A 22644-nucleotide genomic window follows, 5' to 3' on the forward strand; every position below is an offset into this window, starting at 1 on the left:
GAGATTCTCGTCGGAAGTCTGTCGGCCAGCAAACTGTATTCTGGAAGCATCTAAGAGAGGCACGAGCGAGTGCGCACGCGTGCTGGCAAAACACCGCCGCAGGAAATACAATTGATGGAGAAAGGGAACTAGGGGGCGAACATTCTATGCTACAATAGATAATCGACGGCTTTCACCATAGAGAAGCCAAAGATAAAGTGACACCTGAAGTCGATAGAGAATCATGACCGACGGGTTTCGATTTAGTACCGGAAGTTAGGCTGGGCGTCACTCTAGCCTTTTGCTATCTAGGCTCCAACTGTCGTTCCGAATGAGTCTACATTCTTTTTTTCTTATGATATATTTGAAGTAATATCGCTTTTTTCAAAAGACTGCCTATCCAGTGCGGTAGTGGAGGCCAAACCCATCAGCGTCCCTTTGTTTTGAAGGGGAACTTGCCGGCGGCGGCGAAGGAATCAGACCAAGCCCGCCCCTTTTTGAGGACAACGGACAGTCGTCGGATGAAACCGGAAGCGGCGTGTTTTAGCTGCTTCCGCGGAGTCTTGGCTTGTGTTCTGTAAGTGGTCCCTGCGTCATTTTCCGAATCGGGGGTGGGGTAAAGCCACTATAAAACCCCTGAAGGTAGCTCGGTCGTCACCACCGTTGGTTACTCAGAGATAAGCTCATCTCCTTCTTCTGCGTACTCAGTGGGACGACTTCATCCCAAGTCCATGTGTATACAACCAGGCTCCATGTGTGACTAGGTGTGTAGCCTGAGAAGGCGATCCTGCGCATATTTTTTCAGAAGTAAGCATGATGAGTGCTTATGATTCCATGCGTGATGAATCCCGTAAACTAGTGGGATCATTTTGCTCCCTGTCCAAAATAAGAAGTTACATTTGCATATATTATTGGTAAGGCTGTGGTGGAGAAAAGCAAGGAGGGAGGTCCTGAAAGCAGGAAATGAAAAGAGACGTGCATGAAGCAAGCACCCTTGAGCTCTGGACAAGCTATAGTACCCCTTTGTGGTTTCCATATTAAGTTGGCAGGTCCAAATTGAGAAGATTCCTGTATTATCATGTGCCACCAGTGTATGTATTAACAAACAAAAAGCAGATGCTTGATCCAAGGAGATTACTTAAAGATGGATTCCTTATCTGAAAGCTAAATCTCATTGAGATTAATGGAACTCTTCTTGTTAAGTGCAATTGAGATGGGTCTGCAAGAGTTGCATAGAAAGATTTGTCAGGAATGGTTTTTTCATAACAGAACCATGATGGATTAAGCCACATTGATGAAAATCTGCTTTCTGTGCAGTCTGATCCTAAATATATTTTTTCATAAGGGATTACTGTTGAGTTTATTTATTTATTTATCATATTTTTACAACACCCAAAACTTACATCTCTGGGCAGTTTACAACAAGATTAAAAAGCAAAACATTAATTAAAAACAAAACAAAAGGAAAAAGTTTTTAAAAGCAAGACATTCAAAACACAATTTAAAATTTTAAAACAATATTCTAAAAACAACATTTAAAACAATCAAAACAATATCAAATAAAAGCCTGGGTGAAGAAATGCATCTTTAAGGACTTTTTAAAGGATGTCAGAGATGGGGAGGCTCTTATTTCACTAGGGAGCGCAGAGCGGGATATAAATGTAAAAATAAAAATAAATAAAATAAAACGGAGAAGGCCCGTCCCTGAGTAGCCACCAGAAGAGCCAGTGGCAAATGCAGACAGGCCTCTCCTGATGATCTCAATAGGTGGTGGGGTTCATAACAAAGAAGACGTTCTTTTAAAACCCCAGAGCCCAAGCTCTTTAGTGCTTTATAAGTTATGACCAACATCTTGTATTTTGCCCGGAAACATATTGGCAGCCAGTGTAACTCCTTCAATATGAGAGTAATATGGTCTCCCCTAGATGACCCAGAGACCAGCCTGGCTGCTGCATTCTGGACCAACTGTAGTTTCCAGACTACGTACAAGGGCAACTCCACATAGAGCGCATTGCAGTAATCCAGTCTGGAGGTTACCAGCAGATGTACCACTGTTTTGAGGTCGTCTAACTCAAGAAACAGATGCAGCTGGCGTATCAGCCGAAGCTGATAGAAGGCACTTCTGGCCACTGTCTCAACCTGGGACACCAAGGAGAGACTTGGATCCAGAAGCACCCCTAGACTGCGTACCTATTCCTTCTAGGGAAGTGTGACCCCATCCAGAATAGGCAGATCAAAATTGTCTCTCGAGTTCTGACCCCGCACAACTCCATCTTATCTGGATTCAGTCTCAGTTTGTTATCCCTCATCCAGCCCATTACTGACTCCAGACAGGCATTTAGGGAGGTTATGCCCTCTCCCTATGATGCTGACATGGAGAAATAGATTTGGGTGTCATCAGCATACTGATAGCACCCCGCACCTAATCTCCTGATGATCTCTCCCAGCGGTTTCATGTAGATGTTAAACAACATCTGAGACAATACGGAGCCTTGAGGGACACCATACAAAAGTTCAGATTTTGAAGAACAGCCGTCTCCAAGTTTGTTGGGATTTACTTCCTGGTAAGTCTGTTTCAGATAGGAACATAGGAAGCTGCCTTATACTGATTCGGACATTGGTCCATCTAGCTCTGGCAGCAGTTTCTCCAAGGTTGCAGGCAGGAATTTCTCTCAGTGCTGTCTTGGGGATGCCAGAGAGGGAACTTGGAACCTTCTGCATGTTCTTATACAGGAATCCTTTGGGATTCTGGATCTGGAAAGCATAGCTACAGCACTGAAAATATCATTTCTTGATATTTAAGTAAGATATCACTTAAGTAAGATATCTTACTTAATATCACTATTAAATAATAATATCTAATAGGCTCCTAAGCACTGAAATCCCATCTTATACATTCTTCACAATTTTTACAATGGTCATGTAAGTTAATTAGGTCAGTATTACAATCACAGATCAGGGCTGATCCCAGACCAGTTGGAACCCCAGGTGAGAAACATCTATGGGCACATACTCTCTTGCTTGCTGTTCATTACATGTGCAGTTCATATTGCTCATGTGCGTCACCCCACTTGTCTGGGGCTCATGTCCCCTCTGATCTCCGCTGCTGCCACCTCTGTGCTTTTTCCCCTGCTGGGCATCCCCCGCCCCCAGCAGGCTCACTGGCACTGTAACCACCCCTCTTCCCCCTAGCTGAGCTGGCCTTCCTTTTCAGGATGCTGCTGCTGCTGCTTAATTTTGTAGATCAATGGCTGTGGTAGAGAGAACAGCTTGCTTGCAGAGACTGCCTCTCCTTGCTGCTGCTGTTGCTGTACTCTCTCTTTCTCCCTGTTCCAGCAAGCTTGTTCACTCTCTCTGCTCCCAAAATGGAACAGAGAACGTTTGTTGCTTGCTGGAGGGGAGAGGGAGAGAGCCAGCTACTGAAGCCAACACAGCAGTGGTGATGAGGAGAGGCTGATATTTCATGCAAACTATCCTTGTTGCCACTGCCAATCTCCAAACCCAAAATTCTATAGAGGGACTTCCTGATTTAGTTCACAATTCAGTCTTGAAACTACTGCTCTGCCTAAGCTGTTATGGTCTATATAGCTGTGCAAAAGTCTAATCATTAAGAACAATGACTGACAGCCAGACTAGATTACTCCTGAGTTGTCCTATTAAAATTATGTAGTTTAATTCCAGTAACTTGTTTAGAAAAACTACTGAGTAGCAGTGTTCCCACTAACAAGGATTCCCAGGTGTTGACTACAACTCCCATAATCCCCAAACAAAGCCATTGCAGCTGGAGATTCTGAGAGCTGTAGTCAACAACATCTGGGAATTTCTTTTAGAGGGAACACCGCTGAGTAGTGTTATTGAGTAATTTGGTCTGAATTTCAGCCAATATTGATAAAGTGTTTAAGATTGTGCTAAGCACTGGACATAACAATAGAATTAACAGCCTACTGATTGTGAGCTAGCTCACAGTAAACCTACTATGTTTGCTAGTAGATACTGTGTACCTTATTTGTATCCAGTGCATTTAAAAAAAATATTTACACACATCAGTATGCTCATTTTGTTAGCATATGCTAAGTTTTGCCATTCTAAATATCATACTATTGGGGAACTAGAAAAAAATGGCTTGCTGTAGCAGATATTTATAACATCTGAATGTATAAATATATGATAGGTATGTGGTACAGAAATGCATGTTTCATGGCCAGGCTGCAATCTAGACAATGTATATTTACCTTTAAATACACTACTAACGTGAGAAACGTGCTGGCTCTCGCTGTTTCTGGTGGCTCTTGCTGTCCTTCCATTGGTCATTCTTCAACCCCACTTGCTTTTCAGGTTGCAACCTGGCAACTCTTTTGTGAAGTCTTCTAAAACTAATGTGACAAACGTTGGAGGAGAAAATGTGGGTTTTTCCCATTGTTCTTCCTCTATTTTCCCTGCTATGTAAATACAAGTTTCTGCACATTCTAGCCTCGATCAGTAGACTTCAAACTTTTCAGAACTGCACCTACTTTTTAACCTATTCTGCAACATGAAACCCATTTTAATTTTTAGCTATATATATATATATATCACTGAGGAGATTCTCACAATCAGCAGAAAGTGGGTTAAGGGAGCCAAGCCCTCTTTTGGCTGATCGTGTGCTGCAACAGGAGCCACGTGGCTTCCGGCAGTAAACCTCCTAGTACCCCTCCCCTTAGCCGAGGTTAATGGAGCGAGCGCTTCGTTAACCTTGTCTTTCTGATCGTGTGTTGCCGCGGTGTAGCTCTGTGCTGCGGCAACACACGAGGAGACCCCCACCAGGAGGCTGAAACAAGCCTCCCGGCCCTGGGGGTCTCTCCAGGATGCCCCATGCGCTTGCGCGGGGTATCCTGGAACTTCTGGGGCCGCGCATCCCTACAGCCCTCGCCAGCTCTGTGACGGAGCCGGCAGTCATGTGCTGCAATTGTAATTGTAAGGGCTGCAATTGTAATTGTCTGCAGGGAGAGCAAGCTAAGCCCGCTTTCCCTGTAATGCAAACCCTTTTAAGGCGGGTCTCACTGATCGCGAGACTCGCCTCCATGTTTCTTTTCTCCTTTCCCTCTATTTTTCTCTCTTCTTTTCTCTTTCCTCCACCCACCTTTTTTCCTCGTTTTACTCCTCTTAAAACATGTTTTAAACTAGCTTTTTGAAGTGATTTCCCCCCTGTATCTCTACAGAGTTTACCCTTTATACAGAAGCCACAACAAGCAACTCTGCAAGTCCCTTTATATGTCTATTGAAAACAATGGTTTTTGGTGCACATTGGTGTCAGCAAAGAATTGGGCTGACATCCTTCGCTAAAGATCCCTGTTCCACCCCTGACCTAAGGCAGGCTTCTAAAAAGTGGCACTTTTTACAGCCATTTGTCATATAGGTAGATATTTCCATGTAACATATCATGACTTCATTGCACTCTCTATTGGCCGTTGCGCTTTGCTATATCACTAATATGACACAGCAGAATTTGCAATGATGTAAACAGCATAATCCCTGTGCAGGCCTACTCAGATGGCAATTCCACTGGGTTTAATGGGATTTACCATTACTTGGGAGTGAGACCTATTTAAATCAATGTAACTTACCTCTAATCTGAAAATGTCTGAATTTTTAAGTTGTTGTACTATTACTATTATTAAGAATATTTATTCTCAACAAAAAATTCTAAAAGCAGTTTACATAGAAAGATTATTCCCTGTTCCCAAAAAGCTCGCAATCTGAAAAGAAAGACCAATGCATTCAAAAGGAGCATATTTGCATACTGAGCTTGTATATGGCACTGTCTGTTTCCTTCTTCTTTGTAAAAGGGATCTAATTTATGTATGAACAATGAACATTTAAATGTCTGGTGTTGGAACTCTTATGAATGTTATGGTAGAAAAGCAACAATCATGCCGAAAAAAGAATTTCTGAAAATATGTGATCCTTCTTTACTTCGATCCTCTGGGACTTGAATAGTATGCATTAATATTGGATTATGTTTGTAAATTTTGGACAATTTAAATGAGAGCAATGTTGATCTATAGCTCTGTTTCTCTCATAATTCATTTTTCGTTAATAGGATTTGAGGCAGTTTCTTTTGTCAAGAAACAAAAGCCTAAAATGAAATTGCTATGATAAATTAGAGAACTGGAACACAGTCTAGCCAAAGTGAGGCAATTTTGAGCTTCATTGATTTTGATGGGAGAAATGTAAGCAAGCACTTGTTTAACACAATACAGTACATAATTGACTAATAGAATTCACTGCTACAAGATCACCACAGGCTTAGGTAATGACCACAGGCTTAGATGGCTTGAAACGGGAATGAGACACATTTATGGAGGATCATTCTGTCAATAGCTATTAGCCATGACAACTAAATGGAACCTCCATGTTCAGAGACAGTGTACCTCTCAGTATGAATACCTAAATGCTGGAAGACAGTTATTGCCTTTTATGACCCGTTCATGGTTTTCCTGGAAACATCTGGCTGAACTTGGTTGGAAGCTGGATGCTGAACTAGGTGGACCCTTGCTCCCATCCAGAAGGGCTCTTCTTATATCCCCTGCTAAAATTAGTGGAATTTTAGGTGCCTAACTGGTTGGATTCTACTTTCGATAGTTAAGCATAATCTTTTTCCTTTTTTCTAGGTGTTCTTGTTATGTCAAAAATACTTCCCGAAGACAGCAGAACAGGAAACATTTTGCCTTTGATTGTCACTGAAGAAGGCGCTACACAAAAGAAATGTGGCTTACTAGTCACTGGTATTATAGGTGGGACGTTAGTGGCCCTGTACACTGTTGCTGCTCCATTTATTGTTCCAGCACTGAGGAAACACTGCCTACCATTTGTACCTGCAACTTCGAAGCAGGTTGAAAATGTCCTGAGCATGTTGAAAGGCAGAAACGGATCCCTGGTTGACATTGGTAGTGGCGATGGCCGCATTGTAAGTTTCAATAAGTTTTAGTTTTGTTTCTACCTAGCCAGGTATCTCTCTGTCTAACCTACCTCACAAAGTTGCTGTGAGGGTAAACATAACTATGTACACCGCTCTGGGAGAAAAAGTGGGATATAAACATAAAAAAATAGATAAAAAATAATATAATAATTTAAATGGAAAGGATTGTGAAGCCAGGCAAGTGGGTGTTAATGAGGAGTTTTGTACTGAAGGTGTCTACTTAACTTGGTAGTAGGGATAGAGTTGGCAAGTACATATGAAAGCATGAAGCTGCCTTACACTGATTCAGACCACTGGTCCCTAGCCACTTGTCACTTTCATTGGCAGTTGCCTTCTAGCAGACATATTGTCCAGTCCTGCTGCCTTTAACAGATGCTGGCAGTTCTTTAACTGAGATAATGCCAATTGAGCTGGGGACGCAGTAGGACCCACTTTTGCCTGTACTTGCTTCGGATCCTGCTTCATGTTTGTCTTATTTAAAATTATTTTCTATGTTTCCACTTAGCACAGCCTTTCAGGAACTAATGTCCCAGTGAATCTTTTTCTCTTGCTGACCCAATGAATGATTTGTCATTTTGCAGGTAATAGCCGCTGCAAAAGTTGGATTCAAAGCTGTTGGTTATGAATTAAACCCATGGTTAGTATGGTATTCCAGATACCATGCTTGGAGAGAAGGTGTTCATCAAGATGCCAAATTTTACATTTCAGATTTGTGGAAGGTAGGTGTTTGTGAAAACATTTACCATTGTTCAATGAAGCAAATAAAAAGTGGTCAAATAGCAATATTGTACTGAGTAGCGTAACATGTTGAAGATGTGTGATAATTATAAATATAATTTTACCGTTATTCCATAATTAAAATTCTAGTGGAATCATTCAAACCAGAGGCAATTCGCCAATTTCTGTTCCCCTCCTCTTCACTACCCCTTTTGTGTCTGTCTTGTTTAGATTGTTACACTCATAGGCAGGGTTTGCCTCTGATTTTATCTGTGTACTGCATCACATTTACTCTGTTGCTAAATCTTGTTGCTTTCATCTTTTGCATAGCGGCAAGTTAGACCTTTTAGTCTTTTATGATGCTACTAAAGCTCTTGTTCATTCTCATTATTTCTCACATTAACTCTTGCTGCACTCTTTTGCTTGGCCTGACTGCCTCTTTTCCCAAGCTGTTTTGAATTTTGCAACTCGCCTAATCTGTTCTGTTCATCATTATGATCATTATAGTTCTCTTGTCTCTTCTCAACTTTGGCTCCTCATATTCTGTTTAAACTTTTAAACTATCATTGATTTTTGAAGGCCTTCATGTTCTTTCTCCCAGTTATCTTCTCCCCGCGCCCCCCGCAATGCACTTTCTTGCTTACATAGGAAGCTGCCTTCTACCAGGTCAGACCATTGATCCATCTAGCTCAGTTATTGTCTACACAGACTGGTAGCAGCTTCTCCAAGGTTACAGGAAGGAGTCTCAGCCTTATCTTGGAGATGCCAGGGAAGGAACTTTGAAGATGCTCTTTCCAGAGAGGTCCACCCCCTAAGGGGAATATCTTAAAGTGTTCACATATACTCTCCTATTCAAATGAAAGTCAGGGTGGACCTGCAGAGCAAAGGGGACAAATCATGTTTGCTACCACAAGACCCGCTCCCCTCCCCTTGCTTGTTTGTGTCTGTGTTACCACTGACTTTTCTAAGTCCAAAATTGCAAAATATTCTTTTTTCTCTGATTGAGGGTTATGATCCCTAATCTGAGTAAGCTGAAAGCTAGTTAATTCTGTTATCTTTCATTGTAATTTTGTATTATCAGGGTTTTATTTATGTAATATATTTCTTTCCCGCTCTTCAACACACTAGTGTTCTCAGGGCACTTCACAGATATAAACTCAAAATACAAACAAAGTATTGTAAGAACTGAACAACAATAAAACAATGAGATGCCACAGGAGAGAACAGCAGCTAAAGCAGATAGAAACACAGCAGATAAAACAGTCAGTCATCGTTCAAAATATTAAAAGGCCCAGGAAAATAAAATGGTCTCCAGAATGACATCAGAGTAAACACCAGGCAGTCCTTTCTGGGGAGTCCTTTCTATAGACAGGGCACCAGATGAAAACTCCCGTTCCCAGTCACCACTTCCCTCACTTCAGCATGGAGGTGTATCTACAGGAGAACCTCCAACAATGATCACAGTGTCCAGGCAGGCCAATGTTGAGGAAGGTGGTCCGCCAAGTACCTAGGTCCTAAGGCACACAGAACTCTAAAGGTAGGTGCCTGCACTTTGAATTGTGATTGGAAATGGAACAAAAGCCAGTGAAGCCATTTCAACACCAAGAAGTTATTATCCCAAAACCCAACCCAGTTAGCAGCTGTATTCTGAGCTAACTGCAGTCTCTGAACAGTCTTGAAAAGCTGCACCTTGTATAACACACCACAGTAGTCTAATCTGGATCTTACCAGAGCATGGGTATCCATGGCCAAGCTCTCTATCCACAGCTGGCACACCAAGCTCAGTTGGTGAAAGACACATATGTCAGTTCCAGCTGTCATCCAATGACAGCTGGGATCATAAACACTCCCAGACTGCAAATAAGTATAATTATGTATTGGTTAATATTACAAAATTAATAATACTAGTTGGCTTTCTGTGGGATGATTACATGATGAAATAAGCAAAGGTACCAGAACGAACACACTTGTGATTGCATAGAGTATTTGTATTTGACTACAGTTTTATAATAGCTGGTCAATAAATAATATTTGACTGGTGAATTGACTGGCATTCCAGCTCTTAGGATAAAAAGACCTAGAATTAAGCATCTTGTTAAACTCATGGATGCCAGCAAAGAAACACTGCTCTGATTCAAGACTAGGAGAAGGGGATCTCGGCTGCTGTGATAAAGGTAAAGTGTGCTGTCAAGTCAATTTCAACTCCTAGCACCCACAGAGCCCTGTGGTTTTCTTTGGTACCATTGGAGGGGTTTACCATTGCCTCCTCCCACACAGTATTATTATTATTATTGTTATTATTATTATTATTATTTTATTTTACATTTATAGCCCACTCTTCCTCCAAGGAGCCCAGAGCAGTGTACTCCATACTTGAGTTTCTCCTCACAACAACCCTGTGAAGTAGGTTAGGCTGAGAGAGAAGTGACTGGCCCAGAGTCACCCAGCTAGTATCATGGCTGAATGGGGATTTGAACTCGGGTCTCCCTGGTCCTATTCCAGCACTCTAACCACTATACCACGCTGGCTCTCCGTATTAGATGATGGTTTTCAGCATCTTCCTATATCGCTGCTGCCCAATATAGCACCAGCAGGGATTCAAACTGGCAACCTTCTGCTTGTTAGTCAAGCATTTCCCCACTGCACCACTTAAGGTGATACCATTAGGCAAATAGGAATTGGAGACTGGTAGGGCAAAAAATCCATTTAATTTTTAATTAAATGGATTAATTAAAAGCATTACTGATCCTTATGGAATATAGATATAAGAAGATGCTATACAGTTTTTCTACACAAGTCCGTGTCTACTAGCTGTACTGAGTAGGCAAAGGGTGTAATTATAGAGGGTGACTATTTACAATTGACTTCTTCTTTTTAAACAGGTCAGTTTTTCCCAATATACAAATGTTGTTATTTTTGGAGTACCTCAAATGGTAAGTTTTCATCTCACCATATATTATCTGGAAAGTTGATGTATCAAATGTACTAAAAGCTTTGATAATGAGTAGATTTGACCATTCTTGTTTCATCTTGGGAAAACATTAAAGAATGGAATTTTCTGTTAAAGTCTGAAACTCTGCAGAACGCTTCACACTGTCATTCCAGTGAATACAACCTGAAGCAGTTGGATCACACCCATCTGCCCTACACATCACACATGCTTGTCCTATCTCACAGTCATGTACTTCATATGTGAAGTTTGAATAGAGTCTCTGCACATAGTGTCTAATGCACAGAGCCTTGGCCTGTGCAGACATGAGCGTGTATGGATTGGGTCTGTGCACATTGAACTCTATGTATGTAGACTCAATTTACAGACCGGGAAAACGATCAGACTAGTATAATGGAGAAGCATTAAAAAAAGTAGTTGCAAGGTTTTGGAATCATATTACATATTTAAAAATTGCCTTCAGCATTTATGTTAGAGTAATCTTAAAACTTATCTAACAACTTTATTTTCACAGTATCTTCTGTTCATAGCAAGGAAAGCATGGATGGGGGAAACACATATTAGACATCATTCTCTCATAAACCTTTGGTGTCAAAAATATTGAACAAAAGAGTTTCCAACTGTTCACTGAGGATCTTCACTGAACGTTTGAAAGCTTGATTTTTAACACAGTTTTTCTTTATTTTGTTAATATTCTTCCCCATTGCTTTGACTTTTATGTGGACAAAAACAGTGCTCCTCTGGATGTTGAAAGAGGACAACAGGAAGGTCCATCATCTTGAGAATGCATCCTCCCAATAATTACAATTTCCCGTCCTCCCCTTTTTGGGGAGCAGAATTGTTGATAATATTTAGGAAGCGTTTAGGTGCTATACAGTAATTAAGTTAGAAAGAACTAATTCTCTCCACTCGCTTATTTAAAAAACCAGTAACAATTAGGAAGATATAAGGGACCTAAGATGAAAAAGAGGCACTGATTAGAGAGTAAAAGGTTAGCAGAAGAGTCATGTTCTCAGACACTATTTAAACACTTACAAAGTGAGTGAGATGGAAATGTAAGGGGAGACAATGAGTTACAGGGAAAGGATAGGGGTGCAAGATAGGAGGTTCATCCAAGAAAAGAGTACCAGTAGAGCTGCAATGATGAGAAAGCAAATATTGAGAAGGGAAGAAAAACAAGAAGGGCCTGAAGAATGAAGAGATTTAAAGAGAAAAGATATAATATCTTTAATCTACAATATGAGTTATTTAAACTGAATCCAGTAAGGGAAAGGAGTCAAGGAATGTAGTGTAACAGAGGAGAAACGGATGTGCGAAATGAGGTGCACAAAAATCATTTTTGTGAGCAGGCAGCCGAATTGAGGGTAGAAGAGCGTGCAAGCCAGAAATAAGAGATGTTTGTAATAATCAAGCTGGGGAAGGTTTAAAAAAATCAGCAAATGACTTTGAGGGAGAGAGAGAGAAGATGAAATTGTTTTTTAGTGGTTTGAATTAAAGGATTTTTTTTTTTTTAAAGTCCAACATGACTTCAAAATTCCATACGTGGGAAGGAAGAATAGGTCTGCTTCATTCCGCTCTTTGTAGTGATACTTGTTTCCTCTTCTGAGCCTTTATCCTAGGCTATATTGGTTGTGAACTGGCTGGAGCCTCTGGAGTCAGGCAGTATATAAATAAAATAAAATAAATAAATTCTTTTGCTGCTGTTTTTTTAATGACCACATTTTTCACTTTTATTTCTGTAGAGTCGGCATTCATCTTTCTAAGTCACTCTGTGGCACTCCTTCATAGTTTTCCAAGAGCCGCATTTCTGGCTCCATATTCTATTATTGAATCCTCACTTGATTATTTATTCCCCCTATATTCTCTGGTATATGTGCACCATAGTGCCTTTGTCTTCAGCTTAATTTCCAAGGGAAATTTCAGTCCCTGGATCTTCTCTGCCAAGCACTTGGATAGCTGATATTTCATAAACCATTTAGTCCTTCAACAAATGGTGTTGTTGAAATCTTATTTGAACATCACATCCTCTGCACCATCTGAAAGTTTTTATTATTTCTTCACAGATGCTGCCGCTGGAGGAAAAGCTTGAAGAAGAACTCCAGCTAGATGCTAGAGTCATTGCCTGTCGCTTTCCTTTCCCCTGCTGGAAGCCAAATCATAGTTTTGGAGAGGGCATTGACACAGTGTGGGCATATGATTCCAAATCTTTTAGAATGAAAAGATGATGCAGTTATGACCCACTACATCCTTTCTAAGTAGCTGAAATCCCAGAAGTATTGCCCCAGTGGTTCTGAATCTGGGAATTTTATGGACAGCTTTCTTAGGTTGATGGGAGAAATTATACCACAGAATGTGTTTTTCAAACATTTATTGACACTAGTGCTCCTTAAAGATCAGTTGAGATCTCAGTGATGAAAAATACATTTGTAATTCTTTTCTTAGTCATGGCCCAATATTGTTCAATACGTTATCTGCCCCATGCTACTTTGGGGTGGGATATAAATCAAATAAAATTTGTGAATTACCAACGTAAAAATGCATTCAAAATAATATAAGTATTTTAATAAAATATTCAACAAATGGTAAGCTGTAATAAGGTTTTATTAAAAAGTGGGCTTTCTGATACAGCTAACCTTTATGTGAATATTCTGATTTAGTATTACAGAAGAATCAGTATTTTGTATGTGTTTTGATTAAGACCTCATTCTTAATGCACCCTTATTATGAAGTGAGTCCTTTCACCCTGGCTTGCTATGGCACTCCTCCATTCTTTCTATTCAGTTCAATTATACTTTGTTATGATTATGACAAGATACAGTGTTACTGAAATATATTAAACTTTTATCTGCCAGCATGCAGGACCATAGCCAGAAATTTTGTGATGGGGGAAACCTAAGCACACAGTGGGAGTAGACAGCAGGAATCATAAGTCAGTGTCAAGCAGCAGAAACCTGTCAATACAAGTACTCTAATATTTTTAAATATATTGGACAGAACACTGGAGGGCAAGAGCAAGGTTTTTTTGTTATGTTTTGTTTTTAAAGCAGAGCAGTTAGGTATATGACTGCATGTTTTCTGCTCTAAGCAGAAGCAGAAAAGTCCTTTTAAGCAGAAGGTACCTAGAGACTTCCTTTCAAACAAATGAAAACTGAAAGTTCAAGGAAGACCTGGGATATCCCTCAGGGAACCTGGTCCTCTGCAACCTGTGTGGTTGGTCAGGGATAGAGTGTTGCACTGCCCACAGTTTGCCACTGCTGATGTCTGCTATGGTAGCAGATAGCTACAAAACATCCTGTCAGCCAGGGCTAGCATTGGGGTTGCTATGCCAAGAGCTGCCTGGCCCCTGCTGCTGCTTTTCACTTTTACCACCTGCTCGCTTACCCACCCACCCGTTGCTTTTGGCCCAGGGGGGCGAGTGAACAAACGATGGTGAGGAGCAGCAGCTGCCACCACCTGCTCATTCACTCCACCAGCTCTCTTCCTGGCAAGTTAGCAGACAATGGTGGTGAGGAAAACCAACTGCAACAATTGGCAGCAATGACAGCAAAGAGGAGGGAGGCCTTCTGAAATGTTTTGCCCAAGGGCTCTCAAAAATCTGGATCCAGCACTGTTATGAGCTGTGCCAGCTCTCTTCCTCCCCAAAATTCATGCACAGGTCCTTCCTGTCAAAAATTATCTCCTTGACAAGGGATGCAGTCTATAGTATATTGTTCTTATGGGGTGAAGTTTTTGGCACCAATTGGCTGAGCTGGTGTTATGGCACAGAATATTCACAAACATTCTAATTGCTCTGGGAACAAAGCTTTCACAACATTTGTGGTCCAGCTTTTGAGAGGAAAGGGAAAGCCATTAATTTGCTGCTGGGGGTGGGGTGGGGAGAGAACTTCACAGATGTCCCAGGGACAGGAGGAGAATTCTGGGAGGAGGCACTAAGTGGGATAGAGAACAGAAAGCCAAAAGGAAGAGTGCAGAGAAGCAGTAGTGGCCTGCCTTAATGAGCTGGGGGAGTGCCAGACAAGGTGCAGCTGCTTCTGGTTCCTCGCAACTCTCTTGTGCCTCTCCCATTCTGCTCCACCCCAGCATTACCTAAACCTGTGTTGCCTGCAGGCTGGCCATTTGTCAGATAGAGCTGCAACTATGCAGCTCTACCTGACAAATGGCCAGCCTGCAGGCAACATGACTTTTAGTAATGCTGGGGTGGAGCAGAATGGGAGAGGTGCCAGAGAGTTGCCAGGAACCAGAAGCAGCTGTGTCTTGTTGTGTGCCCTCCCCCCACCACACAAAGAATTGTTAAGGCATGTTGCTACTTGGGGGTGATTTCACATAATCAGCCAGTTTTGTGGTTGCAGGCTTTTAGACTACAAGACTACATTTTCTTTCTCCTGGAAGCATTTCAATATATGTATATATTGTTAAGCCAAAAGGAGATGTTGCTTTTCACAGTCCTCCCCTAGGCCCCCATGGAAAGCACTCTGTTTTCCTGTGGGGTTTTTTTTGGGGGGGGGTGCAAAACCATTGGGGTGTCAAGGAGTAGGAGGAAGGGAACACACCCCTGTTGTCAAGACAACTGGCCCAATGCTCCCTCATCCAGATCTAGTAACATAGTTGACTAGTAGCCATAAAGTGTAGAATACATTCTATTGTGCATCACCATTCACATTCTTCTACAAGTCATCATGCATGACTAGAGTTGGATCAAGGCAAGAGTCTTGCTGTGCAGCCCTGGCAAGCAATGAAACTGCCAGCATGAGAAGACAGGGAGTGTTGCTCCAATTACCTCAGCTAATTACCTCAGATGAATTTCCCAACTTCTTTTCAGAATAAGGACAGTGTAAACCTTCTTCGTGATGTTGTGCTTTGTGATGTTATCAAGTAGCCATATTTGATGCTGTGGCATTATTATATTCATTATAACCCTCTTCTGTTGCAATGGAATCTTGGGATATTGGTTCAGATCTGATCTACTGGTGCGGGTGCCGAATGGATTGCTGTGCATGTGCTTAAGTAGCCTTTTCCATTAAGTGGGGAGGACATAGTTCAAGGTTCCTCCTTTCCCCTCAGATTGCCTTGGGCAGAAACATGTCCCTAAGGGTCACACAGCTCAATAGGCAGGGGCGTATCTAGGGTTGTGCAGGCAGGGCACATGCCCTGGGCGTCACTTGAAGGGGGGTGCCATTTCTTAAAATTAAAAAAAAAAATTAAAAATGGCCGCCAAAAACAAAATGGCCACCACGCATGCTCAAATGGCCTCTGTGAGGCCCTAGGCTATGCCAGGCCTCACAGAGGCCATTTGAGCATGTGTTGCAGCCTCCAAAATGGCCACCACGCCGATCCTTGCAGGCCCGAATAGGCCCGAAAATCAGCCCGGGACGGGCTGTGGTGGTGAATTAAGAGGCTAGCAGAGGGAGGGGGAATGGTGAGTTTGTCTTTGAATCAGTGTGAAATCCTTAGTATTAAGGCCCACTGGGAGTTTCAGAAAGACAGTTAAAATTAGAGAAAGAGAGCAAGAAACACTAGAATATATTCCAAGCAGTGATACAGTTTACTCTGCATATCCTTAAATTATTTTCAGAGTATCTGGGAAAAGTCAAATTCTCCATTTATTTTTAAAACTTATGTAATAGTGATGCTACAATTCATAGTAGAGAATTAGACAGGCAATTCTGTTTAGTTTTCCAAGTACACCTCCACATAGTATTTAGGTATTTCATGAGCCCCAGCATACTGAAATCTATAGTTTTCCAGCATTTTTTGGTCTGGCTACATCCACTGCTAAATAGTTTTTGAAATATTAAAAGATTAAGGAGCTTGACTTGCATTTTTCAGCTGATATTATGGTAAAGTTATCTGAAAGATGGGTGTCAGATGTTTGGACAGGGGGCACAATTTCAGTGCTTGCCCTAGGCGCTATTTTCCCTAGATAGGCCTCTGTCAATAGAGACATGTTTCTCTGTGCTACAGAGCATCTCCGGAGGAAGGAGGAGAAGGAGACATTTCTACCGGTTATGGGACAATCAGAGGGGAAGACAGAAACCCCATAAGTTGCCTTTCTCACTGCTTGCTGGGCAATGCACAGCTAGTTCCGGTTCTCTAGAATAGATGTGCAACTCATGTTATGTACTTGTTTTGGTAGCCCAGTTCTGAGCCACTTTGCTTGCACACAGCATCCCTGAGAGTACACCCCAAAAATCCTGACCCTGTGTTGGTGTCCTTTAACCCTGCCCCCCGCTCTCCAAGGGGGACAAATGATGTACTTGTGAAGAGATCCTCATGATGTGGAACACTAGAGTGCCTCAGCACTCTGATCATGGGAAGAAACATTTGTCTCTGGGGTGAGGTGGGGTTTCAGAGTGTGTCCAAATGGGCAGGTCTTGTGGGCACATGCTTCAGGATGCTGTACATGAATACAGGGTTTTTGTAATCCCTGATCGATATAACACAATTGAGATCACAAAAAAGTCCTAAAAATGGCACTGAAGCAGCAGCATATTGGGACTAAACAAATGTTTGTTTGTTTTTTAAAGTGGAAGAACTATTAAGAGGATTTCCAAAGCGCTTTTTTGCACCTCAAAAGCCCACTTTTTGCCTGAAAAATAGTTGGTCATAAGATGGATAGCTAAGTACAGTTGTAAGCCTAGAGGCAAGGTATATCTTGCATTTTTAAATTTTTGTATCCAGATTATTTGTATTATGCTATATATACACAGATATCCACAATCCTTTCTCTTTTGTACACTGCTAGGAAAAGGATTAGATTTCCTGACACCGGGAAGGCAGGTACTAGCTGATACATAACAATGTTCGTCAGCAGGTGCAGTGGTGCTCCACAAATCTTTCAGAAGTAATTGCTTTTTTAATGAACAACTTCATGTCAGCATAGGGTTTCAGCATGGCAGTGCATTTCAGTTGTGCATGTAATAATAATGCATGCATACAGTGACTAGTTGTGTTTGCTCAACTGTTCATGTAAGCATTTTTCGAAGAGATTGAGAAAGTTGTCATAGCAGCACCATTCTGACAGAAAAATAAAAAAAGCCACTTGGATTGCACACTCCAGGAGACTGGGCAGCATTGGGGAGAAAAGAAAGAGCCAGCACTCTCATGGCATATTTTTCTCTTTCAGTTATTACACCTGCTCTCATCCCTCAGGAATTTCATACAAGCAGTATGTCTCATAGGAGCAAGCACATCACATTGTTTTATGCTTCCTGAATGGTAGTGACTTGCAAGGCAGCTTTATGATGCCAGTTTTCTTGTGTGAGAGAGAAATACTGGAGATATACAGGGAGAGGAGGTGAAAAGCAAGCAGGAACATAAATGGGCAGCTCTATTCCTGATCAGTCTCCAAAAAAGCAATAGCAGCATTTCCCCACACTCACGGCTGCTTCTTGCCAGCTTTGCTTGTTGGTTGGTTGTAAAGTTCTCTGCCCAAATTCAAACAGCCTCTTTCCCCACCTCTTGGCACATGTTGGTGTCGGACCCCATTCTGGCAGGTAGGGTGTGAGCTGTGTTCCAGGTCTGAGAGACAGCAAATGGTAACCATAGCAAATATCTCACTTTGCAGCTATTCAAAAGCTTAGAGAGGGGGTTGACTCTTTGCTTTGCATGGCTGTGACGATGTTCACTGCCAGCCCTACTATGTGGCTCCTTGTAAGTGTCTCATCAGGCAGACCTAACATAGCATAATGGCAGGACTATGAATGAGAAAGTCCCCTGTTCACATTGCACCTCTGCTGTGAATCCACCAAGCGGTCATTCTCTCACAGCCTCAGCCCCTTATCTGCAGTGTTTGGGTCATACTGGCCTGCTTTACAGGGTATTCATAAGCAGTGTTCCCTGTAACAGGGATTCCCAGATGCTGTTGACTACATCATCCACAGCTGTAATGGCCTTTGGATGATGGGAGTTGTAGTCAACACCATCTGGGAATCCCTGTTACAGGGAACACTGATCATAAGGATTATTGGGATAATGTATACAAACTGCTTTGAACACTGAAAAAAGGCGCAGTACACATATTAAGGTTGTCGAATCATGGCAGTGTACTGACATTTCCCCGTAGCCATCTCTCAGGAAGCAGGTGGGTTCCCACTTCTCAGTTCACTTTCAGTTTTGTCCTGAAATCATCTTTGTGCATCATTGTTAACAACAGTTTTTGTTATTACTTCTATTTGTTTGACAAGATGTGTTTTCAGCATTTGGGAACAGTTCTGATCATAGGCGGTGAAAAACTTCAGAAGTCTCTGTGTGAAGATTTGGAAATATTAAATTTATGATAAAGAAATTATTCGGGTACCTCAGAGGAATAGTCTAATATTTCAAAGTACATTTGCTCTATATATTTAACCCATATCAATGCAATATTATTATATGAAATTAAGGGTACCATGTGACAAATTACTAGGATGACAATGGGTCTGAGACACTTAACGGTTTGGAGGTTTCATTTGGAAAGGCAATGATACAGGAGGCTCATTTTTGTTATTAATCTCTTGGTTCGTTTCATAAAAGTTCTGGTTAAATGAGAGATTACAGGACTACATGGAAGCAGAGAGCCAAGAGACTCATTAGGATATGTGGTAGGAGACAGAGCTTGAGGATATGAGAGAAATGTAATAAAAGCTACAGTTCAAAACTATAAATCCACTAGATGAATACTCCTTCCCTCTGAAGGATAATGGCTTTTCTAGAAATATGCACAATTTCTTGTTATTAACTTTTTATTAAAAGACATTTCCATTTTATAATACATAGCACCATGCTTCATAGCACTTCAGTTTTTACTAGGCTTTTCCTTAAGGTAAATGTAAGTCATTAGATTAGTTGATAACTTTAAAAGAGCCCTGTTCATGTTTCCACCAGCTGCCAGCCAAATATCTGCAGGATGTCCACAAGCAGAGCATTCAGGTAGCCATATTGCTGTCTGTCCCCAACAACTGCTTCAACATGGAGGTTCTGTTTAGCTCTCATGGCTCATGGAGTAACAGCAGGAGAGAGGGCATGCCCTCAACTCCTACCTGTGGCTTACAGCAGCATCTGGTGGGCCAATGTGTGAAACAGGATGCTGGACTAGATGGGCCTTGGGCCTGATCCAGCAGGGCTGTTCTTATGTTCTTATGGTTAATATCCAGTTTTGCCCACTAGATTGATCCCATATAGAACATTTGACATAATATGTTCTATATGGAGAGGCCCGGTTACGGTTGCCACCGGCTCGTTTGGTGGAGGCCCAAGACTGGGCTTTTTCTGTGGCTGCCCCAGGGCTCTGGAATAAGCTTCCTACTGAAATAAGAGCATCTCTCTTTCTGTTTGTTTTCAGGAAGAACCTCAAGACCCTCCTGTTCTCTCAGGCTTTTAATTAGAATTAATATTAATAATTTTAAAAAACGTGTTTTAATAATTTAATTCTATTGTTTTATTGTCATGTATTTTAATTTATGAGTTTTAAATATTTTAACTTTTGTACACCGCCTAGAGGTATATATATATATCAGGTGGTATAAAAATATGATGAATGAATGAATGATACTGAGACTTGGCAAACCAGCAAACATGTTCTAAGATTAAGAAAAACAGTGAGGTTGTTAACATGACTGGGTGGGCGGGGTTGAGGGCAGGGGGAGGGCGGAATACACCCACCTTCTCCCCAGATGAGTGAGTTCCTGTTTTGGGAGCACGAACCATCTGCAGTGTTAGAGTAATACTGGCCTGCCTTACAGGATAGTCACAAGCAGTGTTCCCTGTAACAGGGATTCCCAGATCATGCAGGATGCATTGAGGGAGTCCCTCAAGAGACAGTCACTCTAGGCGCCGATCTCTGTGTGCAGCCAGGCTGGAAGCAGCCCAGCTTGCACATGAGCAACAAACCCAGGTTAAGGGATCTCTCACAATCTTAACCTCGGCTAGCAACCAGGCTAAAAAGCCAGGCTATTATTATTTTTGTTTACACAGTCAGACAGGTGCTATTGACTGGTTTGTTTTATCCAGACATCGAGTCCTTCCCAAGGACCTGGGATGGCTGAATTTTATTATCAACGTTGTTGCTGTTATTATTATAGATATTGTTGCAGAATATAGGCTGGCTGTTCCCAGTAAAGTTGCATCCCTAGCTTGAGTAGTGCTGTATATGAGAACAGCCTCAGTGTCTCTTGTCATTCCTTACTTTGCAATGTTTACCTTTTGGTATAACTTTGATAGGAGAGAGTAATCCTTTATCTAAAGCAGGTAACCTGATATGAATGTTTCATCTTTGATGCTGGAACTGCTGCCTAACAGGTTCTTCTCATGCATGGCAGCTCCCTGGAACCAGCACACAAAAGACCACAGCATTTGGGAAATTTGAAGAAGCCACAGCTGATTTTTTAAAAAAACAAACACAGGTATTACAAAACAAACACAAATATTTTATTTTATACCTTGGTACTCAGGAATCCACTCTTCTTCTACTCTCTCGGGTCCTGTCTTTGTGTCTGAATGCTCAGTTCCCACTGTACTAACAGGAGGAGTAATCTCATGTACTCTGAATATGTAAACTATTTTCAGGACAAACCATTCAGGACAAACTGGCCATAATTAGCAACTGGTGTTCCTAGCAAGCCTAACATTTTGCCTTTTCAGTTTACAAATGTCTTTTAATTATCTTTATTATTGTCTGTTTAATGCCCTTATCTCCCCTACCGTATCTCTTCTCCTTCAGCTCTTCAAAAGCGCAATGTATAAGTTACTTTAATATTTGGGCTCTAAAGAGAACCAGTGCCTGGATATTTTGTTTGATTCTGCTGCAAACATGTGTTGCTCTCTGTTGCTGTAACCATGGTCCTTATCCTGCTGACCAGGCCTTCTGTCTGTGTTGACTTTAAGCTTATGGATAATTCTTTTATGAACATGGAAAAGTCTTCATTTTTCAACCAGTATGAAGTATTTGGAAATCCATATTTATTGATAAGCAATATGTCGGGTTATAGATCAAAGTGCTTGAAACTGACTAATGTTCTACAGCCCAACATTGGCGTGCTTAGCCAAGAATCACAAAGCTAAAAACACCTTGTGTTGTTTTTTTGTTGTTGTTGGATTTGGTTGGTTTTTTTAGGCTCTGTTTCGTAGTGCTAGAACTCTTAAGCCATTTTAGGAGTTTTGCCTTCTAACCCCAGATAAGGAGGGAGGACATTGCTCTTAGAGGAAGTGGACTCTCTACATGCTCAGAGCACTCTATTACTACTTTACATTCTAGGGCGAAGCCCTGTTATTCAGGAGTGATGTTGGAGCTCAGTCCCAGCAAGCTCTGACCATGCTACTGCAAAATTAAAGTAATGGTAGGTAATGGTTTACCTACCAATAGACATAGGGCTGGTTCTCACAACTGCTAGAAGTGGGAGGGCTTTTCAGATTGGTGTGATTGTGAGCCTGTACAAAAGGGATGGGCTCCACTTGAACCAAGATTAAACCAGACTGCTGCTGTTTAAAAGCAAAAAGGTTGCAGAGCAGCTTTTAAAATGATGCCTGGGGGATTTCAAACAGGAACTGAGAAGTCTTTCATTTGGCAAGCCAAATCCCCTAAGGTACGAGGGTGCAAATGTCTCGGATGAACCAGAAGGAATCAGAATAGCAAACATACAGCTGGTTAAAAACGTACAGGAGTAGAGCAAATGGACAGCTGGTTAAAAAGGTCAAATGATAGTAAGGGAGATAGCACGCACCAACGCCATGTTTATAAACCAATACCAGAAGCCTCCAAACCAAGACAGGTGAACTGGAGTGCTTGGTTGCTAATGAAAACATAGATATAAGTGGGCATAACAGAAACCTGGTGGAACGGTGAGAACCAGTGGGACGATGTTATTCCTAGGAACAGAAGGGACATGGAGGGGCAGATTGGGGGTGGAGTAGCTCTATATATTAAAGAAGTGATAAAATCCAACAAGCTAGAAAACCTAGGAGGATCAGAGTCCTCCACAGAATCATTATGGGTAATAATACAAGGACTGAAAAGAAATTTATTACTAGGGATGTGCTATCGCTCCCCTGGGTCAAAACGCTGAGA

The 22644-nt window shown here is 41.6% G+C and overlaps 1 protein-coding gene across 4 annotated transcripts; it reads left to right on the top strand.

Moving 5' to 3' along the window:
* Positions 1–33: 33 nt before the first annotated feature.
* ATPSCKMT (ATP synthase c subunit lysine N-methyltransferase) lies at positions 34–13458 on the top strand. Of its 4 annotated transcripts, none has more exons than XM_053246196.1 (5): positions 34–556; positions 6630–6925; positions 7519–7656; positions 10537–10587; positions 12668–13458. In XM_053246196.1, the coding sequence occupies exons 2-5, from the start codon at positions 6641–6643 to the stop codon at positions 12827–12829; spliced, it is 636 nt and encodes a 211-aa protein (XP_053102171.1). In that variant the 5' UTR covers positions 34–556; positions 6630–6640; the 3' UTR covers positions 12830–13458. The 4 variants fall into 4 exon arrangements, with proteins under 4 accessions (XP_053102171.1, XP_053102174.1, XP_053102173.1 ...); XM_053246198.1 differs by lacking the exon at positions 34–556 and adding an exon at positions 563–786; XM_053246197.1 differs by lacking the exon at positions 34–556 and adding an exon at positions 563–743.
* The last annotated feature ends 9186 nt before the right edge of the window (positions 13459–22644 follow it).

Source organism: Hemicordylus capensis, chromosome 4, assembly GCF_027244095.1.
Source record: "Hemicordylus capensis ecotype Gifberg chromosome 4, rHemCap1.1.pri, whole genome shotgun sequence".
NCBI lineage: Eukaryota > Metazoa > Chordata > Lepidosauria > Squamata > Cordylidae > Hemicordylus > Hemicordylus capensis.